Source organism: Cervus elaphus, chromosome 14 (assembly GCF_910594005.1).
Source record: "Cervus elaphus chromosome 14, mCerEla1.1, whole genome shotgun sequence".
In the NCBI taxonomy this organism is placed as follows: Eukaryota; Metazoa; Chordata; class Mammalia; order Artiodactyla; family Cervidae; genus Cervus; species Cervus elaphus.
In genome coordinates this window covers 50470437-50495658 of record NC_057828.1, presented here as the reverse complement: position 1 = coordinate 50495658, position 25222 = coordinate 50470437, and the positions used below count along the sequence as shown (strand labels likewise).

Genomic DNA, 25222 nt, shown 5'->3' with positions numbered 1-25222 from the left:
CCCCATGCATGTTGTTGCCATGGTCACTGGGAAGCATCGTGCTGTCCACACCTCCAGGAGGCGCAATGGTTGCAGGCCCCTGGTCTTTCCCACACTCTTCCTATTGCTGATTTTAATCTGTAGCATTGTGCTGTCATAAACTGTAACTGGAGTTTAATAGCTTTGCTCAATGCTGTGGGTCCTTATAGGGAGTTATTGAACCTGAGAGGGGCCTTGGGGACCTCGCAGGTTGCTCTGTGCTATCTTCCCATGGAAATGGGGAGCGTCTTTGTGCCGACTTCTGCAGGGGAGGGGGTGCTGAGCTGCACAGGAATTTATTCACTGAGGGTGGTATCTCCGCCAGCATGATCACCGGGTGGATCGGCTCTGTGGCCCCCACATCAGTCCTGCACCATCACTGCCAGTCCTCTCTGCGTGGGGACAGGGCTAGGGGGAGAAGAAACTTGATGGGGAAGGACCACATTTCTCATGTTGCAGCCCCAGAGGGTGTCATCTTGGGACGCTTCTTACCTGCTAGCTGCGTGCTGCCTCAGTGATGGTGTCTCCGGGAGTCAGTTCAGATGGTCTGCTGGGGGTTTGAGAGGTGGACGCCCGTGTCTTGTTCACCCATTTCTCCTTGCAGACAGCCTCAACACAGTTGACATTTAGGTCCATTTCTTTCTTTCTCATGAGGCCATCCTGTGCATTATTGGATGTCTGCTGGCTTCTCGGTTTGTTGTCATTGTTTTTATTGGGGGATAATTGTTACTACAATGTTGTGTTGCTTTCTGCTGTACAATGAAGTGGAGTTATATGTATACATACATCCTCTCCCTCCTGAGCCTCACCCCACCCCCCCACACCCCACCTCTCTAGGTCATCACAGAGCACTGAGCTGAGCTTCCTGTGCTATGAAGCAACTTCCTACTAGCTATCTACTTTACACACGGCAGTGTATATATGGGCTTCTCCAAGGGCTCAGTGGCAAAGAATCCACCACATTGCAGGAGATACCGATTTGATCCCTGAATCAGGAAGATCCCCTGGAGGAAGGAAATGGCAGCTTGCTCCAATATTCTTGCCTGGGAAATCCCACGGACAGAGGAGCCTGGCAGTCCATAGTGTTACAAAGAGTCGGACATGATTGAAGCAACTAAGTCTGCACGCACGGTGTATATACATCAGTGCTACTCTCCCACTTTGTCCCACCCCCTCCCCCCTGCGGTGTCCATGTGTCCATTCTCCACATCTGCATCTCTGCCTGCATCTTTGATGTCTACCTCTAGATGCAAGTGGGACCACCCATGTCCCCTGCGTCTCCTGACCTAGCCTGATGTTCCCAGCCCAGGACCACTACTGCAGTCAGGCTCTGAGGTCCTCTGGGGTGATTCCTTGAGGTGTCAGCACAGCTGTTTCCTGGGTGAGCCTCTGTTCTCTCCGCTGATGTCCTGCCCCAGGCTGGAGGGACTTTGGATGGGTGGACATGTCGTCTCAACAGTCTTGTCTCTAAACCTCTCTATCACTCACTCCTTGGAAGGCTCTTCCAGGTCAGTTAGAAAATGATGTGCCTTTGTGTCTCCACCACCAAGTAGGTGGCTTTTTCTGTGAACACCCCAGTTTTAGAAGGTGCACTTTCTCATCAGCCTGCTCCCCTCCAGGTGGCCAACTGCCTCAGAAAGAGCCTCAACCTTGTGGTTACTGTTCCTCAAGAAAGTGAGGCTGGCCTCTCACCTGTCACCCCATGGATGCTGTAATTTCTGCGGTGTTGTCAGAAACCATTTGTCAAAGATGTCCTGTGTATTCAGTGCTTTGTGGTGTTTGTAGAAAAGGAATGGTCTCTTTGTGGTGGAATTGGGTATCACAGTCACCTGTCCAACCCCTGGAGACAGACATCCTTGCATCCATTTGTCACTAAGTCTTTGTTCCCATAATGTGGGTGCATGAGAGCCCTGCTGTGGAAATGAGTCAGTGTAAACCCAGAAATGCTGTCTTTTGCCTCAATTACGGGGCCCTTGTTCCTGCCTCAGGTACCCACAGGTGAGCCCCACTGCCCCTACAGGTCTGGAAGGGAGGTCCTGGAAGGGCTGGTTCCTGCCATGGACAGTTGATTCGGCTGCATTTAATAAGAAACTCACCCCGACCCAGAGATGGATTACCAATTTCCCCATCAATCTTCAGAACCTGATCTTATTACAAACCACCACAAATATATCCATAAAAGCCCTATTGATTGATGCAGCGCTTGGTAATCCATCTGTCGCCATCCATTATTCCGGGTATAATTTTTCATTATCCGGATGGCAGCTGATTCCTAGCACATTAGTATACAGTGGCAATTACCAGGAGCAGAAAGAGCCCCTAAATTAGCAGGAACAATCACACCTGTCAGGAAGAGGAAGCGAGATTCCCCACACAGCTTGCTCTGTGCACTGGGACCATGTCTGAATGGCAAAGAGTTTGAAGATGGATTCAGGATTGACCTTGGAAGATGGAGAGGAGAAAGTAAGTTGTCTTTTCCCCTTTTTCTTGAGGGTATAGAGTGTATATTCCCTTAAGGTGACATCCTTGTCAACCCAATCACAGCCCACCCAACAGCTGGCCTTGCTCAGGGTCAGTAAGGTTTATGGCATAGATGTTGCTGCTTTTGCATTATGTAATGAGTATCAGAGACCTGACCGGAGGGAACATCACTGAAGATGGAAGTGTTGAGAGAAATTATTCAGAGAGGAGAAAAGTTGGGTGAATGCTTCCCTAAGAACAGTCCCATTTGTGGCAGCGAAAACCCTGTCCACAGACCCAGGGGTAAGATCTCTCCCAATTCAAGGATTCTATGCTCTGAGCATTCTTTTATTTTTAAAAATTAATTTTTATTGGCTCTTGTTGCTGTAGTCACTAAGTCATGTCTGACTCTTTGGACCCCTGTGGTCTGTAACTCTCCGGGCTCTTTTGTCCATGCGATTTCCCAGGCAAGAATATTGGCATGGGTTGCCATTTCCACCCCCAGGGGATCTTGCCCACCCAGGGATCAAACCTGCATCTCCTGCATTTCAGGCAGATTGTTTTACTGCTGAGCCACCAGGGAAGCCCCCTAAGCTTTTTTTAGTTGGAGTATAGTTCATTTAGAGTGTTGTGTTAGTTTCTGCTGTACAGCAAAGTTAATCAACTATGTTGTTTGTGTTTTAGTTGCTCAGTCATGTCTGACTGTTTGTGACCCCATGGACTGTAGCCCTCCAGGCTACCCTGTCCATGGGATTTCCCAGGCAAGAATACTGGAGTGGGTAACCATTTCCTTCTCCAAGAATCTTCCTGACCCAGGGATTAAACCTGCATCTCCTGCTTGGCAGGTGGATTCTTTACCACTGAACCACTTGGGAATCAGTTATTGATACACATATATCCACCCTTTTCTAGATTCTTTTCCCATATAGACCATTACAGAGCACGGAGCAGAGTTCCTGTTCTATATAACATAGGTCCTTATTATCATTCACACAGTGAAGCTTCTTTTCAACCCTAAAGGAAAAATTGAGATAGACACATGGTTGAAATATTCCTGAGGGCTATTGATTCAACTGGTAAGATTCTCCTTGATCTTTAGTCTCCAAAAAATCGAGAATCCTGCTTAATTGAGTGTCACAGAGTGATCTGTTCTCAAGCCAGCTATGCATGAACGTATCCAGTAGGGCGAAGCTGCCCACTGCTGGTAGTTTTGGCCCCACTTAATAAGACAGATGCTTGACTGTCTTTAAAATCACCTTGACAGTGACAGTGAAGATCTCAGAAGACTCCAGATCTTTGATGATAGAGCAGTAAGGTTGTATAATACCAGAAGTTTGCAGTTTGAGTCCCAGCTTTAAGCAACCATTCAAAACTGATCGTATATTTCTTAGCTGATAAGCCATATCACCTTCAGCTATTCACCTAAATCAGTTGTATGTTTTTGCAAATGAAGTTTTTTTTTTTTTCAAATGAAGTTTTATTGGCACACAGCCATGCCCACTGGTTGCATATAATGCACAGCTGGGTTGAGAAGTTGCAACAGTGGTCACGCTATCTGCCAAACCTAAAGTATTTATCATCTGGCTCCTTATGTCAAACTTTGCCTATCCAGGATCTGTGCAGACGTAAGGGACTTAACAGATGAGGAAACAACTCTTGGCATTTGGGGAACCTGAATTATAAGACAGATTCTTGAAACACTACCCAGCTTCTCATGAGAAGTTCTATCATCCTTTTAGGAGTGACCTCTCAAAGAGAGGAAAAGATGAGACATCCTTACTGGGTTTACATCTTCTAATCCGCTTCCTACAAATATCGTTCTCACTACGTATCAAAAGGCCTGGTCCTTGTCAACCATCCTGACTGTGGGGTCTTCTTGTAGTCATCAGTCCCTTATGCCTGAGCCCAGTAACCCATCACAACCCATGGGACAGGCATGGAAGCACAAGGCTGTTTGCTTTGCAAATGAAATGCATGAGGAGCAGTAAGGAGGTTGCCTCTAACTACTTTTATTCCCAAGAATGTGGTTACAAATTTGTTTGTTTGGAGCTTGACGTTTGATTTTTCCAGAGTAGAGAACTGCCTACACCCGGGCTCTGCAGGATCGGCAGTGGATTAAATTGATCATGGGTGTGAAGACAGGCGTAGAGAAGTCTTTCCAAAGACCATGGCCGTGATATTATTGTTGTACTTCCACCCAGATGATCCTGACTGGTTATTAACCCACGTATCATTTTTTCCAAATTTTAACTTGGCAAGTCCTTTGGAGAAATTTCACACAGAAGGCAGGAAAAGGACCTCTAGAACAAGGCAAACATTGGAATTATGTCATTAACTTTCTCCCTGTTCCCCTGGCTTTTTGTTCTCTCCTTTTCAGTTATCAATTTCATAATATGTCACACAGTGCTGTTGCAAGGTTCTGTATCAGGCACTTTGTGCATGGTTGGGAGTAGGGGTAGACATAAAGATGATGAAGATTGGGCTTTTTCTGCAGGGGCTCAAAGACTCATGAGAACCTTAGGCAAAGGGCTGGGCTTCTGGTCTTCCTGTCATCAATGAGGGCATTCCTTGAGCCAGCTGTTTTCCCTCTGATCATCAGTTTCTTCCATTCACCAGAAGAAGAGAATGAATGCTTTTTTCCCCATCCTTAGTCACAGAGGGAGTGGGAGGGAATTAAACATCTAAGATGCAGCTGGTCATGGAGCTCTTCCCTTCCAAGGACTTTGGTCACTGCAGATGTTCAACCCAACAGAAGAATTCCCTTGGTATGTAGGGTCCAAGTCTAGCGGTGGCCTGGGCCTCTCTGGCCCTGCAGATATTGGGGCCTGGACCATAAAGTGTTCTACTCTTGTAAGGGAGCTCTCAGTGCCTCTAGCTGGGCTTGGCTTGAAGTTGAACCAAATCCCTACTACTTTTGGCTCACTCCCATTCAGTGTGCTCTTTTATACTCCATAGATGTTGAATTCTCCTAACCTAGGAGATGGCAGGTTTAGCTCAAGAAACAATGGTTCAGTTCTTGCTGTGGACTTGGGAGTATGACCTGCCAAGATGGCTGAGAGGCTCTTGACATGGGTCCAGAGCACTCCTTAAGAGATTTATCCATGGAAGAGATGATGAGGCTTAAACACCAGCATCCATAATTTAGCAGATTATTCTCCCCAGGAATGTAGAGGGTAGTGGCGCCAGCCTCTGTCTTGGAAGATGCAAGGACCCCAGATCAAAGCCAAAACAGAAACGAATAAAGTCTGAGATCAAATCCTATAATGCTACAGGTCTTAGTGTGGGTTTAGGAGCCATCAGGTTCTATGTGACTCAAGGAATTTAAACAAACTTGTCCAGATGATTTTCACTACCATATTTATTATGACAGTATGCACCTTCGAGTGTTGTTGCAAAGAATAAATGAGATAATACGCACCTGACAGTTTCTAATATTTGAGCGTGCCTGTGATCACCGTCATTATGACCAACATCATTATAATCACCATCACCTTCATTATCACTATCAGTATCACCATATCATCATTACCACCATCATCACTAACATCATCACCAGCATACCATCATCATCAATGACATCATCACCATCACCATCACCATTTTCACCATCAACAATAGCAGGAACATAATCATTACCACTGTCACCATCACATCACCATCATCACCACTTTCATCATCACCACCATCACCATCACCGCAGTCATCATCACCAGCATCATATTACCATCATCACCACTATACTGTCATCTTCACCACCATCATCACCATTTCTGTCATCAAATCACCATCAACAATAGCAACACCACAGTGGCCATCAGCAGCAACAACATCAACATTACCACCACTGTAACCATCACCGTTATCATCACCACCATTACCATTTCCATCATCAATGTCATTGATGTCATCAATGTCACTGTCAGCAATAGCACAATCACCATCATCATCATCATCATCATCACTGTCATCAGCATCAGTACCATCATAGTCACCATCGCCATCATCAACATCAGTACCATCATAGTCACCATCGCCATCATCATCAGTACCATCCTAGTCACCATTGCCATCATCAGCCTCCTTCTCTTCACAAGAAGCACAGATGCAGGATGAGCTCATACTCTTCATGACAGCATCCTCCTCTCTTGACTGAATCAGAAGGATTGTGTAGATGGAGGGTGAGGGAAGAATGAACAGCCATCTTTCCTGATCATCCATTAAACTAGACATCCATGTCAACCTCCCTCTTCCAACAAAGTCTGAGTTGGGTCTCAGGGAAGAATCTGGTGAATATATAGAGATTACTGAGACTGCTGGACACTTTGTTGGTGGTGAGATTAAGGGTGGTCCCTTACTGGCATATGTAGCTTTCAACCCCGTTGTCAGGCTGATCTGGCAGACCCAGAGGAAAGGCAAACCAGCTCAGAGCTTTACAGTACATGTCACATTTTGGGCACAGGTGTATGGGAAGCCACTGGTCAGAACCAGCAGGGAACGCTGCCACTTTTAAAAATGGGCACCACAGCAGCTGTTCCTGAGGGCAGGCACCATGACTGAGTTAGTCAAAACTGGCCCTGCTTGGCATGAAGTAGATACTTAATAGGTGATTCTTGAATCAATGGCTAAAAGAATGAGTAAAGGGAGGCCCATGACATCTCCGGTTTTCCAAGTGTTGCTTATTCTGTGGGCTCAGGAAGGGAATTCCTCGGGGCAAACAGAAATAGCCTGGAAGAAAGGCAGCCAGGAAGAGCTTGTTTTCTGGTCATGCCAGCTTTGAATAATTTATTAGCAATTCCCCCCATGAAGATCATATTCAGTGGAGAGGTAACATCTGTTTGTGAGACTGTGTCCTTCAGAGGCTGCCAGAAAAAAGTCTTGCATCTCTGAGATGCTCCACACTGGACCACGTACATGCCATGTCCTCACCCCAGGACTGGCAGGATCCTCAGGTGTGATGGGTGGGCCTTTGCACCTGGACATTAGAAGTGGAGAGAGACAGATACTCAAGTGGCAGAGATGAAAGAATGGCAGAGAGTCAGCACTCCCAGGGGCAGGGTGCTGCCACCTGCAGGGTTCTCTGCAGAGCCCCTTATGGCTGTTAGCTCCCAGTTCCTCAGTTGTGGTTCTTGCTGATGGAAGAGTGGGACCAGAGTCCTTCCAGGTGAACCTCACTGACCAGAGGATTAAACCCTAGTGTCCCAGGAAGGATGTAAAGATGAGTTACACAGGAAGGGATCAGAGGTGTTGCCAGCCTGTCTTTTTTCCCCTCCCCCTGCATCTGTGGTTGATGGAAGGTGATGCAAGGGGATGGGGGTGGATGGACAGAGGGACAGTACAGACAGAATTCTTGTCCTCTGCCATCCTGGCCCTTGTGTGTTCAGACTACTCTCATTCGGGGCTGTGGCTGCCCTGCTCCTGGAGTGGCCAGTCCTTCTGTCCCTGTCTGCTGTTTCCCCTGCCTCCTCCCCCCATGGTGTATAACACACACAAGAGGAGACAGGACCTGGAGGCCAGACTGCAGATCCTTCTCTGGGACTTAAGGAAGCATCACCCGCTGGGCCTAGATCTCTTACTCCCTGGAAGCTCATCTGGCAGTGAACTTCTTGGAGAGGAATCTGGAAAGATGAAGATGCTCTCCAGTGACCCAAGTGCCTGAATCTACAACAGTGTCACCTACCTCTCTTCCCTCCCTTTCCAATAAATCCTGGGCTGTCCCGGCTCCTCCTGGGTCCAGGTAAATCCTGCTCCCACCAGCAGGCCAGCTTCCCTGGTGCCTAGACACAAGGAACAGAACTTACCCAGGTTGGGAGGAGAGAAAGGGGTGACAGAGCTTACCTGTGCCAGGGGAAGGGCTCAGCAGGTGCAAGAAAGGCCACTGCTGTCCAAGAGCTGAGTCATTTCTCAGGGCCTGAGAGAGGACAGCCTAGGGCCTCCCTTCCCTGGCTCCAGGTGAGAACAGCCCTGGTACCCATTGCATCTGGCAGCACCTGCATGTGGGCAGGAAACCGACCTGACCTGGTCCCATGAGGCCCCATCAACGCGGGCCCCCCTGCAGGGCTTCTCAACACATGACGGGACCTTGTGTTCAGGGCTGGGTTGATGGGACAGGTCCCTACTCCCTGTCCCTTCCTGGGCCCCTTCATCTCATGCCTCTGGTTTCACGGCTCCCCTCCTCCTTCTCTGTTTCCAGGTTTGGCCGTCCATCAGATCATCACCATCACCGTCTCCCTCATCATGGTCATAGCTGCTCTGATTACAACTCTTGTCTTAAAAAACTGGTAAGGACCCTCGGCCCTTCTGGCTGGGTAACGGGGGTCAGTGGGGGTCCCTGGGGAAACACACACACAGAGAGGTTCTTGCTTCTCAACTCCATCTCAGCTCACAGCCTAGGGAATCATTTCTCTGTCTGGGATGGAGAGTGCCACGCAGCTCCTGCCCTGCTCAACCTGCTCCCCTTTGCCCAGGCAGCTCTGCCGCCCAGTGGGAGGAGTTGTTTCCTGACAGTGGTTTTCTCTGCGGGACACAAGCCCAGCCTGCTTGGCTTAATTCCTTAGGCCGGAGGTAGCCTGTTCCTGGAGCCCATCTCTTGGATCCTAGTGCCCCTCTGAATGTCCCCCTCACAACTCAGTTTGGTTTTCCTTATTTCCTACCAGCAGCCTGGCTGGGGTCCCTGCCCGCTCCTTGCTGTCCCCCGCCTTCCTCTCGCAGCCACTCTGTGTCTGCTGAACTAGGTTACTTCTTTGCTCCAGGCGACCCGTCTTCGCCTATTTCCTCCTGGAAATTGGCCTACTTTGAGCTTGGCCTTGCTGGGTGTACACACCTGCTACACCCCTGGGAGAATCGGCAGGCTGCCAGCTGACCCCACTGCCCGCACGCCTCCTGGGCCCCTGTCTGCCTGCAGTCTCTCCTCCAGCTACCGAGGCTCCTCTTAATATCAAAGCCAAAACACCTTGGATGCAAATCATCCCCCTGCCGACCTTGGTAGGGAGTCACAGGTTGGTGGGAGGGAGGTGCTCTGAGCCTCCGGATACCAGAAACTTGAGGAAATGCAAGAGAAAGCCAGCCTCTGGGTTTACAGAGGACCAACTGTGGAGAGCCCAGGGGGGTCTTGGAGCTCCTGATGGCCAGCAAACCCTGGACCTGGGGTGTTTTCTGGGGGAGATAGTGAAGATAATGGTCAGCTCTCAGCAGGGTGTCTTGGGCAGGGCTGGCTGGTTGGAGAAGGGGTGGATGCTCGGCAGGTCCGATCCCACTGGCTGTCTTGATGAGTGAAATCCCCTCCCCACCAAGGAGGTGGCAGACTGTGATGTTGTAATAGGCAACAAGCTTCCTCTTGGTTTTCCCACACTTTGGGGTTTGCAGCAGACCCTCAAAGAGTCTTTTGGGGAAGACAACCCAGCAGGGTGAATGAGTGGTTCCATGATGTTGGGTGGAGGCGGGGGTCGCCTGGCTTTCACATCCATCTTCCCACCTTCATTTATGGGCTGTCTTCCCTGCCAGCTATCGGGATATCTCTCGTTGGGAAGAGGCAGGGAATTAACACAACTTATATGGGGACAGGCTCATGAAACCTTGCCCCTTGCAGCCCACTCACTCCACAAAGGCTCTGAACTGTGGAGCAGGTAGAAAAGAAGAACTGATGAGTTGATGAGAACCACTCCCCCCGTCTCAAATCTCCTCCTCCCTGCCCTCCTTCATGGGCATGACACTTCCTTCCATCCTTGTGAACTTACCCTAGAGGTGACTCCTGGAGCCGGGAGGGGACCCTGCACACCTTCTCTTTCAAATCCCTTGGCCAACAGGGGTGCGACCCATGTATGCAGTCTACACAGTGTCTGAAAGCCTCTGTGGTCCAAAAGAACAGGGAATGAAGGCAGGTACCCATGGGCACAAACACAGTCTTCTTCATAGACTGAAACGATCTGGTTTCATTTCCAGCTTGTGAGCCTGGGCAGAGGAGAGACTGAGGATAAGAGTTCCCAGTCTTATCTCTCCCCAAAGATAATTACGTGGTCCACGCCACATGAACCACGGTAGCCCCGACCTGTGCACAGAGCTTTCCCCATGATCATCGTTTCCGTACCATCTAGGCGTTCCTGGGGAAACTGAGTCAGTACCACCGCCGGGCTGACATTCCTTGGCCAAACCAGACCTCCGCTCCCCGATAACACAACTCCACCCCTCACTCCTTAATCCTTCCTGCAATAACGGTCGCATCTAAAATTCAAATTTTGTTTTATTTTTAAAAAAGAGCCCATTGCTTGTGGTTGATCTTTCTGAAGAGGCTGGGAATTACTATTAAATGATGTGTAATTAATGCCTGGAGGTGAAGGTTCCTTAGCGTCAGTGCGGGAGATGCTGGTGGGTCTCTGCGCCTTCGAGTCCCGCACCCCCACTCCGACCCCCACCCCGACCTCTCTCTCCCCCAGCTGCGCGCAGAGTGGGAACCCACGTAGGAACAGCCACCAGCGGAAGACGAACCATCAGGAGGAGAGCTGCCAGAACCTGACAGACTTCACGCCTGCTCGGGTGCCCAGCAATCTGGACATCTTCACGGCCTACAATGAGACCCTCCAGTGTTCCCACGAGTGTGTCCGGGCATCCGTGCCCGTCTACACCGACGAGACGCTGCATCCGGCCGGGGAGTACAAGTCCACGTTTAATGGGAACCGGTAAGCGCAGGCGCGAGCCAGAGCTGGCCGCTGCCCCCTCCTGGGGATGCTGGGTCTATGGATGGGTGTCAGGCAGCCTTCTTATCTCTTTATGCAGTCAGGCCACATGCAGGCAGCTCATTTGCTGAGATGAGACAAGAGGGACAGAGTAGACGTACTAAGGTGCCAGGGTTCACATCTGGACCCCTGCACTTGGCCAGTGGTTGGACCTGTCTTGCTTGGTGCTGGATCCCACATGCTAGAAGCTGAGCAGACAGCTCAGAGCCCAGAACCAGCCTCTTAGTCTCAATCAAGCCTCCAAAATATCAATAAATTGTGATGGGTCCCTCCCTCCCCAGTCAATATCTGTGAACCCCCAACACTAAAATGTCAGCAGCAAATCTGGCAGAAATATCAAATACCAAGCAGACTCCTGGTTATTAAATGCTCTTTTTAATGAGTCATATGTAATCCCTCAAAGAAGACATGTCTCTAAAACCATCCCTGGGAATATTTAAGAAACCCTTGAGTCAGCTTCTGAAGGTTTATCCGGAATTAGATTAAAACATCAATAAGCTATTTTTTTTTCCTAAGTGAGTACACATTCATGCATCATTTTGTAAATTAAAAGAGAAACAATTCTCCAACGACTTAAAGATCTTAGGAAGAAATGAGCAGGACAGCAGGCTGACTTGAGGGGCATGGGGTCAGCGACAGGAGTGGTGACCGGGGACACTGCCCAAGGTGCCCTACTGGTCTCCTCCCAGAATCCAGGTCGAGGAGACTCAGGGAAGCCTTCAACTGCTGTGCCTGTGGCTCATGTTGGCCTTGTCCTGTCCTGGAGAGTAAAGAGGTGTTCCTTAGACACCTCCCTGCTGCTCCTCTCCTGGTATCTCCACGTCAGACTCTACTGTATGTTCTGAGATACTGCCTCCCCAGGGGAGAAGAGTGGAGAGCAGAAACCCCAGGACCCTCCCTCTGAACAACTTTGCTTTTACTCGACCACATTTGGCGAGCCAGTGGGTTGCATCCCAGCCTTTCCAAAGGCCTAGTTCACAAAGAACTGGAGAAAAAACTTTCAAACCATTTCATTGACTGTGTGCCTGTTTGGATATAAATCTTGGCCACCCAGAACCTCAGGCCTGGGGGGAGGAGGAAAAGGGAGTGGCTGGGTCCTGGAGTTTCACTGTGTCACCCTCTCTGCTCCCATGTCCTGGGAGAGCCCTGTCCATGTGCGGGGTAGGCGCAGCTGACTGGTGTGGACGCCCTGGAGGGAACAGCTTCTTGCACTGGGGCCGAAGGTGAAGTTCTGTTGGTTCTCACTGGCTCTGGGAAACATTAGCTCAGTCTCGAAGGGGACAAAAATAACTGGAGGCAGGGGGCATTTTAGACATCAGGCCCTTCCCTCTCCATAATGTGCAGTAAAGTGGGTGGAATCTCTGATCTCGGAGGCAGAGACCCTGAGCTTTGCACTCGTCCTGCAAATGAAAAACTGAAATCCAGACATAGCATCTCTGTGCATCTTCACTGGATTCATCCTAGGCACGGAACCCTTAGACTGTGTGTCCTCTTAGGCCTCCCAGAGTGGAAGGGGACTGGCCAACACAGGGACAGGTGACCAGTGGGTCCAGGCCAGGTGAAGCATCACCTTCTGGGGGTTCTTTTTCCTGGAGAAGCCAGTTTTCTGCAACAGGTCCCAACCGGCCTGCCTGTCAGGTTTTACATATGAGCCCTCGAAAGCCCATTTTTCTGCTTGCTGCAGGCCCTCTTCTTCTGATCGGCATCTTATTCCTGTGGCCTTTGTGTCTGAGAAATGGTTTGAAATCTCCTGCTGACTGGCCGAAGTCTTTTTTACCTCCTGGGGGCAGGGCAGACGCCATGTGTCTGTTTTATGGTACGTACCTCTCTTATTGGACCTTGCTTGACTTTCCCCACCCCCCATCCCCCCCTGGAATACTGGGAGCCTGTCTGGACATGGCAGGTGGGCCTCAGCAAGGGCATCATTGCCCTCGATGCAAACCAGAGGGCTGGGCGTGTGGTCTCTCTGCTGCACTCATTAGAAATGCCCCCACATCCCGGTGGGAGGGAGCAACAGACTCAGGAACCCCTGTTCTGCAATCTTGTCCAGTTCTGCCCATGCTGCTCCATCTCCCAGGAAGGCCTGTAGGGCAGGGCACCCCAGGTCTGAAAACAAGCTACAAGTACACCCCTCGCTTCCCCAAACAAGAGGAGATCAGAGCCCTAGCCCAGTGGGCAGACACCATGCCGCCATCCTGTCTTTACGTGGGGATAGGGAGAGAACACCGAGTGGAATTAAAATACAATTTTGAAATATAAAAATAAGAGATAAGAAAGAAAATGATAAAGAGAGAAAGTGAAGAGTTGAGACATCTACTAATTTGAAGCCAGGGACCAGTACCAAAACAGGGATGAATTTGCCATGCTCTGCTGGATAGGAACATTTGGTTTGCTTTCAATGATATTGACTTTAATGCTGACATTAAATTGCTTTTTTCTGTGCTGAACCTCCTGAACACGCAGGCTGCTGTGGGGGGAAGAGCATCTCGTCGCCCCCCAGTGATTGCACACTCTGGATGAACAGTCAGTTGAGGCAACCGGGGCTTTTGTTTTTGTTTTTTCATTTTTCTTGTTTGATGCTAGGGTTTTCAAAGGATGACATCTTGCTCTTTCACAGAGAACATCTTTTTTCCTCCAGATCTTCTCTCTAAGCATGATGTCACATCCCTTCCAGAAGCAGGGAATCCAGTTTCTAGGGTTATCCATATTTGAAAAAAAAATTTTTTTTTCTTTACTTTTTCTCACCTTCTGATATGGGGACTGAGTGGGAAATGTCATTGTCAGAATTGGGGCTTCTTAGGGTCTACCCCATCTTCTTAGGGAGCACCAGGACCCTCAGAGGCCTCTGCTTACAGCACCTCTGAGGGGCCAGGGGGCCCAGATGCTTGGAGAAGCAGGTATGAATCAATCAGTTCATAATCTTAGCCCTAGCGAATTGTATGTTTGTTCCACATCAAATGTCCAGCCCTCAGTTCTGTCCTGAAGCCAGAATGACCTGATTAGCACTATGTTTAGCCGATGGGTGAAGGAATATAATGAAGTTAAAATGGAAATTGACCCCCTACTCACACAGAGGCCTTTGCTGAGATGTGTGGGCCAGGCAGGTGAGATGAGCGCTGTGCCCGACATTCAAGAGCCACATGCCCTGGGCACAGCTTCTCCATCAGATGCTTGCACCTTTGTCTGCCCGGACGTGACTCATCTCATTAAGGCCTCGGACAAGCTCCCTTTGGCGTTTCAACCCAGCAAGTGATGGGGAAGCTCCCAGTTAGCCGCGGAACTCCTGCCTGCCTGATGAGGCCTCTGCAGGGCGGCCAAGTGAGCACCTGTATGTCCCTTGGGATTTCACAAATGCATACATGCGTAAGGCATTGACCTGGGAGGCCCTAGCCCTGCACATCAAAGACTTCTGCTCTCTTCCTCCAAGAGCTGTGGACCTGCAGGCCTGAGGTGGACATGCCTTCCGCTCCAAGTAGCCCCCGTCTGGAGAGGATGAGGGGAGACACTGCCCTAATGGCGCATTCACATGGCCACTCACTGCACACCTTTGACAGATGGAGACCCATTCAAACTTCTCAGCAATCCCACTTACAGATGGGAAACTGAGGTCAGATGGGGAGGTCATGTGACTTGCCTGAGGCCAGTCCTGTTGTAAGTGGTGGGGCCACGTGACCCCAGGCCACCTGACTCAGGGGCCACACTCTGCCCACCGGTCAGACTTCCTCAACTGCTATTCCCGGTGGAATGCCTCTGTGCCCCTTTCCATCCCTGACGGCACCCTAAGTGGGAAGGGAGTCAGGTAGTGGGAGAAGAGGGAGGGGTCTCCAGCTGATTTGGCATCCTTGCAAGGAACACCCAGCCTGATTCTGCAGAGCAGGGGGCCTTGTAGTTGGGAGCCTCCAAAAGTCCTGGCCAAGGATCGAACCAGGGAGCCACAGACCTGACTTTAAAAGAAAACCAGGTTGGGAGGAAAAAGTGCTTTTTATCCACACCTCTGGTCCAGAAGACCTTCCCATCCCCTTCGCCCAGTTCTCTCTAGCAGCCCGGGACACAGAAGGACCCCATGAGCTAAACGGTGGGTTCTCCCTTTGTGCCACCCCAGATGGGCCCCAGGGACCATGCTCTCCACTAGGTGTCCAGACCCCACTTCCCAACTCTGAGTGAGGATCAATTTCAGGACCAACCCATCTATAGGAAGACACCTCTGTGTCTGGAGAGCTCGACCCTCCCACCATGGATCTCAGATGGGCATTTTGGGGAGGTGAGAAGAGGCAACAGGACTCAGCTGGAGCCTGGCCACGCTCAGCCACAGCGCCTATGGACTCAGGGCAGCGGCTTCCTCCAGCCGACTCCTCCCGGGGACACAGACCAGGAGGTCCATGTGAGCAGCCTTGTTAGTCCTTGATAAACGCTTACACACCCCTTCGCGGTGGGTCAGACGGGCTGTTTGTCACTCACTGGGAGGAAAGCATTCGCATTCGAAGTGTCCCTGATGTCTACAGTTAATGCCTGGATGTGAGGATGGAGCGGTGGAGAGCCAGGAAGATGGCTCAGATTTATTGGGATTCTTATTGTCCCTTAAATAAATAGCAATTAATACTGGAACATTTAATTAAGGTTTAAGAGCCAGCAGAGATATTTATCTCTTGCATAACTGTTAGGCCTCTCCAAATGCATTTTTAATGATGCTTCCGCAGTTTGTTACAGCACCGTCTTGTGAGCTCACGCTAACCCACATGTACGTCTGCGACCCAAACCCCGCCCACCCTGCTTCCCTGCGGGCAGCTTGATGGTGATTCTGGGGCTCGTGGACACAGCTGACCCCACCTGGGCAGAAATTTGGCCCATTTCCCTAGATTCAGCCTCTGTGATAGATTCAAGCAAACTTTTTCCCTGGACCCTCCTCCTCAGTGGAGGCTGATGGAACACTGGGAAGACAAAACGAGGCGGCCTTTCCTGCTCTGAGGAAAGAGACCTTGAACACAGGCCTGTTATTGGCTCTTGGGCTAATTTCCTGTCATTTTTCATGCAGCAAGTAAACTTCAGAAAAACCTCATCAGTGTTCAGATCTTCCCGTTTGCCAAGGCCACTTCATTCTAGTCTGAGAACTCATAAAAGCTCTTGCATCCGAAGCAAGTGAGAAATAAATCATGCGTTATTATTATTTTCAAAAAAACTCACTGAAGAGATAACTAATGAAAAAAACAAGAAGTGCACCTGAGCCTTCCTGCTTTGTTCTGAAAAATGCATTAACAGAATATCCAGCTTCTGTAATTCAAAGGAACATTTTCTTCAAAGCAACATCCAGACCCTTCTGGAAGCCGTTTTCTCCCCAAGCTGAGAACCAGCACCAAGGAAACCGGTGTGCAAGGAGCTTTTTTGGGATGTGGAGAAACTAACTAGAGGCTCACTCTCCAGGAGGCCTTGCTGCCAACTGCCTAATCTCTTTGTTCCTCAGAAGCTGATGCGGATCTTGAAGCCCAGGACCCCCGTGTGGTTTGCAGCTCCAGGGGCCATGGAACCCGAGCATCCCATTCTAGGCAGCAGAGGGCACTGGTTTCTCCCAAGTCAGGATTCATCCTGGATCCCTGATCGCTCAGATCTCTCTCCAGCCACAGCTTTCCCTTCTGGCTCAGAGTCTCCCCTACCTGCCCTCACCAGCTATACGACCTCGCCAGTGTCCTTCTCCAGGCAGGATGCACCTCCCTCTCTGCCCCTCCCTGGGTGAATGCCAGGCTGAGAGCTCTTGCTCTGAGCATTTGAATCAGAAAAAACCCAGCCCTTCCCCTCAAGTTGAGTGCAAGCAGCAGGGTTTCAGCAGGAACTAGGGCAGGCCTGGAAGGTGGCCTGGCAACTGAGACCTCTCCTCCTCCTTGCAGGGGACCATCACCTCCGCAGGAAGCCAGCACTGCTCTTCCAACAGCTACTCACGGTGCAGAGTTAGAGCCATCACTCCTTCTCTATCCCACCTCGCTCTTTTTCATCCTGAAAGAGTGAAAGTGAAAGTGTTAGTCATTTGTGTCTGACTCTTTGCTACCCCATGGACTGTAGCCTTCCAGGTTCCTCTGTTCATAGGATTTCCAGGCAAGAATACTGGAGTGGGTTGCCATTCCCTTCTCCAGGGGATCTTCCCTACTCAGGGATTGAGCCTGGGTCTCCTGCATTGCAGGCAGATTCTTTAATGACTCAGCCACCAGGAAAGTGCCTGAGATGCTGATAGAAGCAGATATTGGTAAGTTTTGAAGATGCTTGGCCCCCTCAGTGGCCCAAGAGCCCCTCCAGCCATCCTCCCAGGCAGGCAGTTTGTGAAGGTCATTCCAGACAGAGAAGGGGCTGAGGACAACGCTTCTTTCACACAGATGCCTCTTCTCTGAGTTTCATCCAGTGTTGCTCTCCCTCCAGCGGGCCAGGCTCAGAGCTGGTACCCAGGCAAACCTTGGAGGACCTGGTAGGCACCCATGACACCTGGGTGACGTGTGATGTACACACACTCAGGTACAAACCAGTGCCTGAGGAGTCACAGAAACGGATGCTCTAACAGAGATGAAACAGAACATTCTTAGGAAAGGAAGGGATATCCACGAAGGTCTCCCCAGGGAGGTAACAGTCAGCAGAAACTTGGGGGTTTTCAGGTCAGAGATTTGCTATTAAAGCCAGGCACCCGCCCAGAAAGAGGAGAGGGAGAGATGGGGCACGAGGGGCCGGGCCCTTGTCCTCAAGGATCCGAGGAGCCACTGTCAGAAGCACTGGAGACTTTTCAGCCTTTTAGCAGATAATGTCTGTTTGGAAAAACCTCAGGAGACAGCTGGCCCCAGGGAAGAAGCAGTAGCAGCTCCTCCCTCATCTGTCTGGTTAAGGTTGCCAGGAAGGATCGGAGAGCAGCCCCAGGCTGCAGTTCTCCCTTCTTAGGAAAGGAGGCCCTGTGACTCCAGGTCCCACCCTGGACACATCTGAGGGAGGGGCCAGGTGGTCAACCTGATGGGGCAGTGGGCAGCAGCTCAAACTAGAGACTGTCCCAGATCTGGGCAGATGGTCACTAGGCCTGGGTTTTACTGTCCCCTTATTTTTTCATGGGTGACAGAGGATGAGATGGTTAGATAGCATCACCAACCCAATGGTCAATGGGCATGAGTTTGAGCAAACTGTGGGAGATGGTGAAGGACAGGGAAGACTGGCGTGCTGCAGTCCATGGGGTTGCAAAGAGTCGGGCACAACTTAATGACTAAACAATAGCAACAATATTTTTTCAATATGTATATATTTTAAGATTTATGTATATATGTATATATTTTAAGATGTGGACCATTGTTTAAAAGTCTTTTGTTGAATTTGTTACCATATTGCTTCTGTTTTATGTTTTGCTTTCTTGGCTATGAGGCATGTATGATCTTAGTTTCCCGATCAGGGATCAAACCCACACCCCCTGAACTGGAAGGCGAAATCTTAACCCTTGGACAGCCAGGGAAGTCCCCCAATATATTTCTTAAGTTCCTAAAATTGTAGTAAACTATATATCACATAAAAGTGACCATTTTACTTTTAACTGTTTTTAACGGAACAGTTCTGTGGCATTAAGTACATTCACAATTGTGCAGCCACCGCCACTGTCCACCTCCACAACTCTTGTTGTTTTTCCGGAACTGGTATTATGCCCCCCTTAGAAACTGACTCCCCCCAGCCCCTGGCCCTGGCACCCAGCCTTCTACTCTCTGTCCCCAGGAACTTGACAACTCTGAGGACTTCTTATAAGTGGTATCATCAAGGATTTGTCTGCACATTTTTTAACTTTCTAAAGATTAAAAAGAAGGTGGATATACAGGAGGGACATTCTGCTTTAATGATTTCACTTTTTTAACCACACTCCCTCCCTCCCTGCAAATCCTAGAGAGCCTAGGGGTCGAGGTGGTCGGCAGGGGAGGTGAGGGAGACAGCTGGAGTAACCCTGCCGAGGGTGGTCCAGCACACAGCTGACCAGATATCCATTTCATCACACTCCTGCTCACAGCAGGGTGGACCATCCCACAGGAGATGAGTAGATGCCCCATTTGGGCCTCCTGGGGTTGCCCAAACAGATGTCACTTGTTTGGGCACGGTGACGCCCTGCCTTTCTTATCCAGACTAGGAGGGGTCCCCGAGAGGGGCAGGCACTGCCACCCCACCCCGATGCAGTAGACTTTCATGTACTGAGGCCCTCGGAGAAGATGATGGATGCAGTGCTGACCAGATGCTCGCCTGCGGGCTGCAGGTGTGTCCCTGCACCTGGATGCCCTTCAGCCCTCCGTCTTGTGGAGGCTCGCCTGGGGGGCTTAATTGATGCAAGAGAAAGAACCCTACCCCAGAGTCCATTTAGAAGAAGGGTGCCATGGTATCCTCTTTGTACCATTTGAGGGTCCGATTTCCTGTCATTGTGGGAGTGCGGACGAGGACTCTGAGTGACAGCAGAGAGACACCACCCCACCCTTGTAACAGAACAGCAGCTTTGAGCCAACCCCCTCCCCCAACCCGGGGCTGAGCTATGGGGCATTCATTCTGACTTACCTGGCCATGCCCAGGACGGCTGTATCTCTCTGTCTTCCTGGGGGATGCTGACCTCAGGGTCTGTCACTGAGGCAGGATGACTTTGGGGTCCCAACTTTCTGAGGCAGCACCCTCAAACTGGGCAAAAGCCAGCTGCTTCTTTGCAGCCATCTGACCTGGCCTGCATGCAGGGCATTTCACGTTCTTCCTCTCTCCAGTGAGATCACTTCTTAGGGAGACCCAAGGGGTGGTTTTTCTGATGCAGTCCATCAGCCTCCCCAAGTTCCAGGCCTGCTCCAGCTGAGCAGGATTAAAATGGATTCCATTGCTTCCTGCAGCCCAGGACTGGAGCTGGCAGTCCCTCTGCCCTTGGCGGCAGGAGCTGGAAGGGGAGCGAGCAGGACGCTGGATGCATTCAGTAACCTGCAAGCCTGGGGTGCCATACCTGCTCATGAGTTAGTGCAGGGGTGGTCCCAGCCCCGTCTTGGGAATCCCAGGCCCCTCCCTCAAAGGCAGGAGGACCATGCTGTCAATTACTGTAATTAACACGAGGGCCCCTCAGGATTCCTAGCATTTGTAGCCGTCCTTGGTGACCAGGTCCAGCGAGATAGCTTTGGTGCCCCCAGGATGACACTTGCGTGTCACTTAGCCAGGCAGCTGTGTACCTGGGTCCCAGTGACAGAGGCTCAGAGGGGCCTCATAGACACCTACTACTTTTGGCCCACTGCCATTTAATCTCTTCTTGTTTTCTTTCCACACAGGATTCCGTTGGTGAACCTGTAAAAAAAAATTAAAAATTACAAAAAAAACACAAAACCTAAAACTAAACTATCTAAGGGGAGGGTCCCCACCCCTACCACTTCTGTTTGCCGGTGGGGAACTCTCAGAGCAGGACGCTATAGGCCAAATATATTTTTATAAAAATGCTGACGCCTATGGGGGACTGCCTTCTCCCAGAGCTCCTTTGGGAAACAGAAAGAAGACCCAGCAGAAGGACCCGGAGACAGAAAAAGGGCAGGAGGACGCACCAGAAGCTGGAGTTTGTACTTCGATTCTGAACCTGTGCCAATAATACCATTATGTGCCATGTACTGACCCGAGAGACTTGGTGACAAAGCCAAAGCCAAGCGAACCATAAGGAGTAAAACTTACAGAAAACAGGAGTGGGCATCTCTTCTGTAGAGTCACTATTTCTGGTTAATATACATATATAAATATATAAAGACACACAGATACACACACACACACACACACCCCTTTTTTGTACCGTAGCAATTTTTGAAGACCTTCAATGTTCCTTTTTAAAAAAAAAATGTGTTCTCGGTTACAAAATCTGATTTCTTTAACATGCTTAGTATGAACAGGATGAACTGGTGTTTTCTACTTTGCAGGCTCATACACAGGCACACGCGCACATACACACACACGTCCGCACATATATATGCATACACTGGAAATGCAGTTCCACGTGTGAGCATATTCTTCTGGTGACCTGGTGTCTCATCGCTGTCCAGCCTGGGGCGGTCGTGATGCGCAGACAAGACCCTCGAATGGCATGTCCTGCGTTTGCTGTGTATTTGGTGAGTGGCACCGGGTGTGTGATTTCTTATGTTGGGCCAGAATGAAGATCGCCATGGTTTTATCTACATACATACATACATACATATATATATATAATCTCTATACATATAAATACGATCTTTTTTCATTGAGTTGTTCGGAGAAGCTTCCTAATAGCCATGTGCACACGTGTGTGGCCGGCCACTTACAAACGGGCCTGAGCATCAGATTGGGGGAGGGGGGTTGGCTGGCGGATTCTTGGCCATCTTTGTGTTATACAAGCATAGACCGAATTAAAGGAATTTTCCAGTTCCCAGAATTAAAGGAATATATCCTTGTAGTGTGTGTGCGCGTATGTCAGAGCGTAACTCAGAAATACGTGATTGCCCCGTTCATCTGGGCAGGAGCACTGGGTCCCGGGCCAACTTGCTCCGGGTCTCGTTCCCGCACACTGGCACTCAAAGGTCACCCGCTCTTTCTTGAGCCTGAGAGTGACTTCGAACCTTGGTGGAGATGGTGGCAAAGATGCTGTCTCTTGTCAGCTCCCGTTGGCCAGCCTGTGAGCTTTGCTGTTAAGAATTCCACCTTGGGACCTCTGAACCCCGACCACGCACTTCAGTGGAGATCCCCATCTTTATGGCCCCAACTTTACAAAGGCACCCTGTTGCCCCTCCGACTGTCAGTGGGAGCACTGTAAAAGATGGGGATCCATCCGGGCCTCAGACAGAGGGCATGTCCTCCTCCCGGGGACCCCAGATTCCATGCACAGGGCCTGTCTCCTGTGAGTGATGACACCAGTAGGGCATGAAATGTGACAGGCTAAGCTGAAGGGTTAAAGGTCATCAGGCAGGAAGCTAACCCCTCCTACTCACTCACTGACTAGGCAGGTGACCCAGTCCTTTCACCAGACTCCCTCCGCGACACCTTGAAATGTACTTGGAAACTTGGCTTTGGTACCTTTTAATATGTGGGAGAGTCAGACGATGCCAGCAGAGGGAAAATGTCCTTTTGTCACAGTGCCCGTTAAGATCTGTTTTGGGGATACCCCCCTCCAAGAGTGGGAAAACTGTGTTTTTTGGGTTTTATTTTGTTATCCCCCTACCCTCCAAAGTTCTGCCATATTGAACAAGATGCCGCTAAAGTCCGCTCCAGGCATTCATCATCTCCAGGCTCCTGACTCCCCCGCACGGTGCTCCTGCCACGCTGCTCTCAGCCCACACCCAGCACAGTCAGCTCTCAGCCTCCAGTCACTCTCCCACCCCAGGGAGGGTGGCCCTGGGGCCTTTGTGACCCAGGCGAGCACTGTGCAGTGTGAATGACAGGTGAGGGCTATGGGAGCCACCACTGTGCGTCAGATGAGATGAAGGTGATGGCAGGGGTGTCTGTTGGAGCACTAATAGCAGAGCCTAGGGTTCCTGATGGGGACACGGCTCAGTGACCAGGGCATCACCTCTAACTGTAGCTCAGTCCTCTCCTCTGGACCTCAGGCTGCCTAACCACTGGCTGACACAGAGCTTCCAAAGGAAGCTTCAAATAGCAGCCACTTCCTCTGCCTCCAACACACACACAAACCCCTCTGGCACATCTTCAGGGCTGACCGGGGGGATGCGTGTACCACCACCAGAAAAGCCACGCCTGCATGCTCCCCACTGGAAATTCTAGCCGTATACTGACATCTGTCCAAACAAATCCACTTTGAGGAAGGCTACCATATCACGATGATGGAGGGAATGTGTGTAGAGATGTTCATTTTTTAAATGGTTACCTGGAAACATCATCTCTATACAAGAAGATGAAAGTGAATAGGCTTAGAAAATTAAGCTCCTTCCACAGCCAAGTCTGAAATGATACAGCACAGGTTTTTTCTGACTCGGGCTCCGTGTTGTCGTTCAGTTGCTAAGTTGTGTCTGACTCTTTGAGACCCCGTGGACTGCAGCATGCCAGTCTTCCCTGTGCTCCAGTATCTCCGAGTCTGCCCAAATTCATGTACATTGAGTCTGTGATGCCGTCCAACCATCTCATCGTCTGACACCCTCTTCTCCTCCTGCCCTCAATCTTTACCAGCATCAGAGTCTTTTATATTAAAAAAAAAGTCGGTTCTCCGCATCAGGTGGCCGAAGTATTGGAGCTTCAGCTTTAGCATCAGTCCTTCTAATGTACATGTGTATATTTGTCTGAACATGTATGTATCTGTGTGTGATGAGTTTGGCCTGGCCATGCTTGCATAGACCCAGGGGTGACGCTCTGGGCCAGCCAGTGATCCCTCTTCTCAGCTCTTTGGATTTCAGAGTCCCAACAGTTACCCAGTTGTATCTTCTTAGGGCCCAGGGCCCCAGTTCTTACATTTCCTTCAGCTTTTTTCTCTTCTTCAAAAAACATAACTCAAAGGAAGCCTTCATCTTATTGTTTGGTGAGGCTGCCATCTTGGTGAGGTACTGCCCTCATGGGGTTTACTTTCTGTGACAGGCAAAGGCAAGCAATTAACACAGATGCAAACAAAATAATTTTCAGAGAGAGGGATGAAGGAAAAATTAAATAAGTTTATAAATAAAAAAAAATAAATTTCAGAGAGAGATGGTAGGAAAGCAACAGAGTAGGATGACAGGAAAGAGAGAAAAGTGGGAGCTGTCTGGGTTTCTTCACCTGGCCATCATCTCCAACTGGGAAGTCATCTCCACTTGCTTCCTGAAGGTTGGTCTGGGAATGAAGGATAAAAGTGAAGTGCCAAGAAATAAGATGTTCCAGTCGTTACAACTCTTCTACCCCCCACCCCAAGTATTCTAGCTAGGAGAAACATCCAAGGAAGCAGAGAGATGGGACCAAGAAGAGGCATATCACCCTGATGATGGACTTGATCTCTGCCTGGGGTGCTGTCTCCCCCCGACCCGGGTCCCCTCCCTACTCACATCCCTAGGTTGTCAAGTCACCATTAGGTCAACCAGATCTCAAAGAGGACACAGAAACTCAAGGAGAGCTAGGAAGCCCACAGGACACCGGGGGCCCCAGGGAGAGCCAGCCTCCCTTCGTGAGAGAAGTCAGCTGCCTTTCCCAGTGCTCAACCTCAACACAGATCATACTCAGTAACGTGGTTCTTAAACAACATCTGCTTTTATTCCAAAACATGCTGTGATTCATGTATTTCTGGAGTGGTTACTTTGGTACAGTTTGTCAATTTGCTATGCCATACTGTTTTTTGATCGTTTGTTTGTTTTCCGATGTAAATAGCACAGCCCACATAAACGAGCCAGACTCTCACCATCTGAGAATCTTTGATTATTCTTCCCAACTTGTTCTTCTTCGCCTGCTCTGAGCCAAGATGTGTGTGTTAGCTGCACTCAGCACTATTCCTGGGGCTCCCATCCAGGTCTCAAATGATCCGTTGATGTTTTGAAATATGCTCCCAGCCCTTCATTCCAAAAAATGTGAGGCCTGGGTGGGCAGTTTTGCATTTCTAGGTTTTGAGTTTGCACTTAAATGCAAAGAATGGGATAAACAGAGGCGTAGGCAGAGGATCAATCTTTTTATATCACCCCACCCATTAAACAAGGGCTTCCCAGGTGGCACTTGTGGTAAAGAATCTGCCTGCCAGTGCAGGAGAGATAAGAGAAACAGGTGATCCCTGGATGGGGAAGGTCCCCTGGAGTAGGAAAAGGCAACCCTTTCCAGTATTCTTGCCAGAAGAATCCTTTGGACAGAGGAGCCTGGTGGACTACAGTCCACGGGATTGCAAAAACTTGGACACGACTAAAGCAACTTAGCAAAACATTAAACAAACAGGAAAATTGAATTTCTTTGGACTTCAAATGATTTTAAGAAGAGCTCAGCCATCAAGCCCACAATAGACAAACTCCAGAGTTCAGAACGGTCACCACGTGAGCAAGTAGGAAATTTAACTCTGGGCACAGTCTCTCTTTATGCCAAAGGGCCAGCTGTAGCAT

General features: G+C 49.9%; 1 protein-coding gene across 2 annotated transcripts in view; it reads left to right on the top strand.

Annotated features, from left to right (window-relative positions):
* AJAP1 (adherens junctions associated protein 1) overlaps positions 1-21603 on the top strand; it is a 128371-nt gene extending 106768 nt beyond the window's left edge. Inside the window, exons 3-6 of one of the 2 annotated variants that reach the window (XM_043924471.1) lie at positions 8669-8756; positions 10908-11150; positions 12892-13023; positions 20486-21603. In XM_043924471.1, coding sequence (XP_043780406.1) covers positions 8669-8756; positions 10908-11150; positions 12892-12964 — 404 coding nt within the window. In that variant the 3' untranslated portion in view covers positions 12965-13023; positions 20486-21603. Of the gene's footprint in view, positions 1-8668; positions 8757-10907; positions 11151-12891; positions 13024-15384; positions 15421-20485 lie in introns of those variants that run through there. The other variant, XM_043924472.1, reaches the window with a different exon arrangement.
* The last annotated feature ends 3619 nt before the right edge of the window (positions 21604-25222 follow it).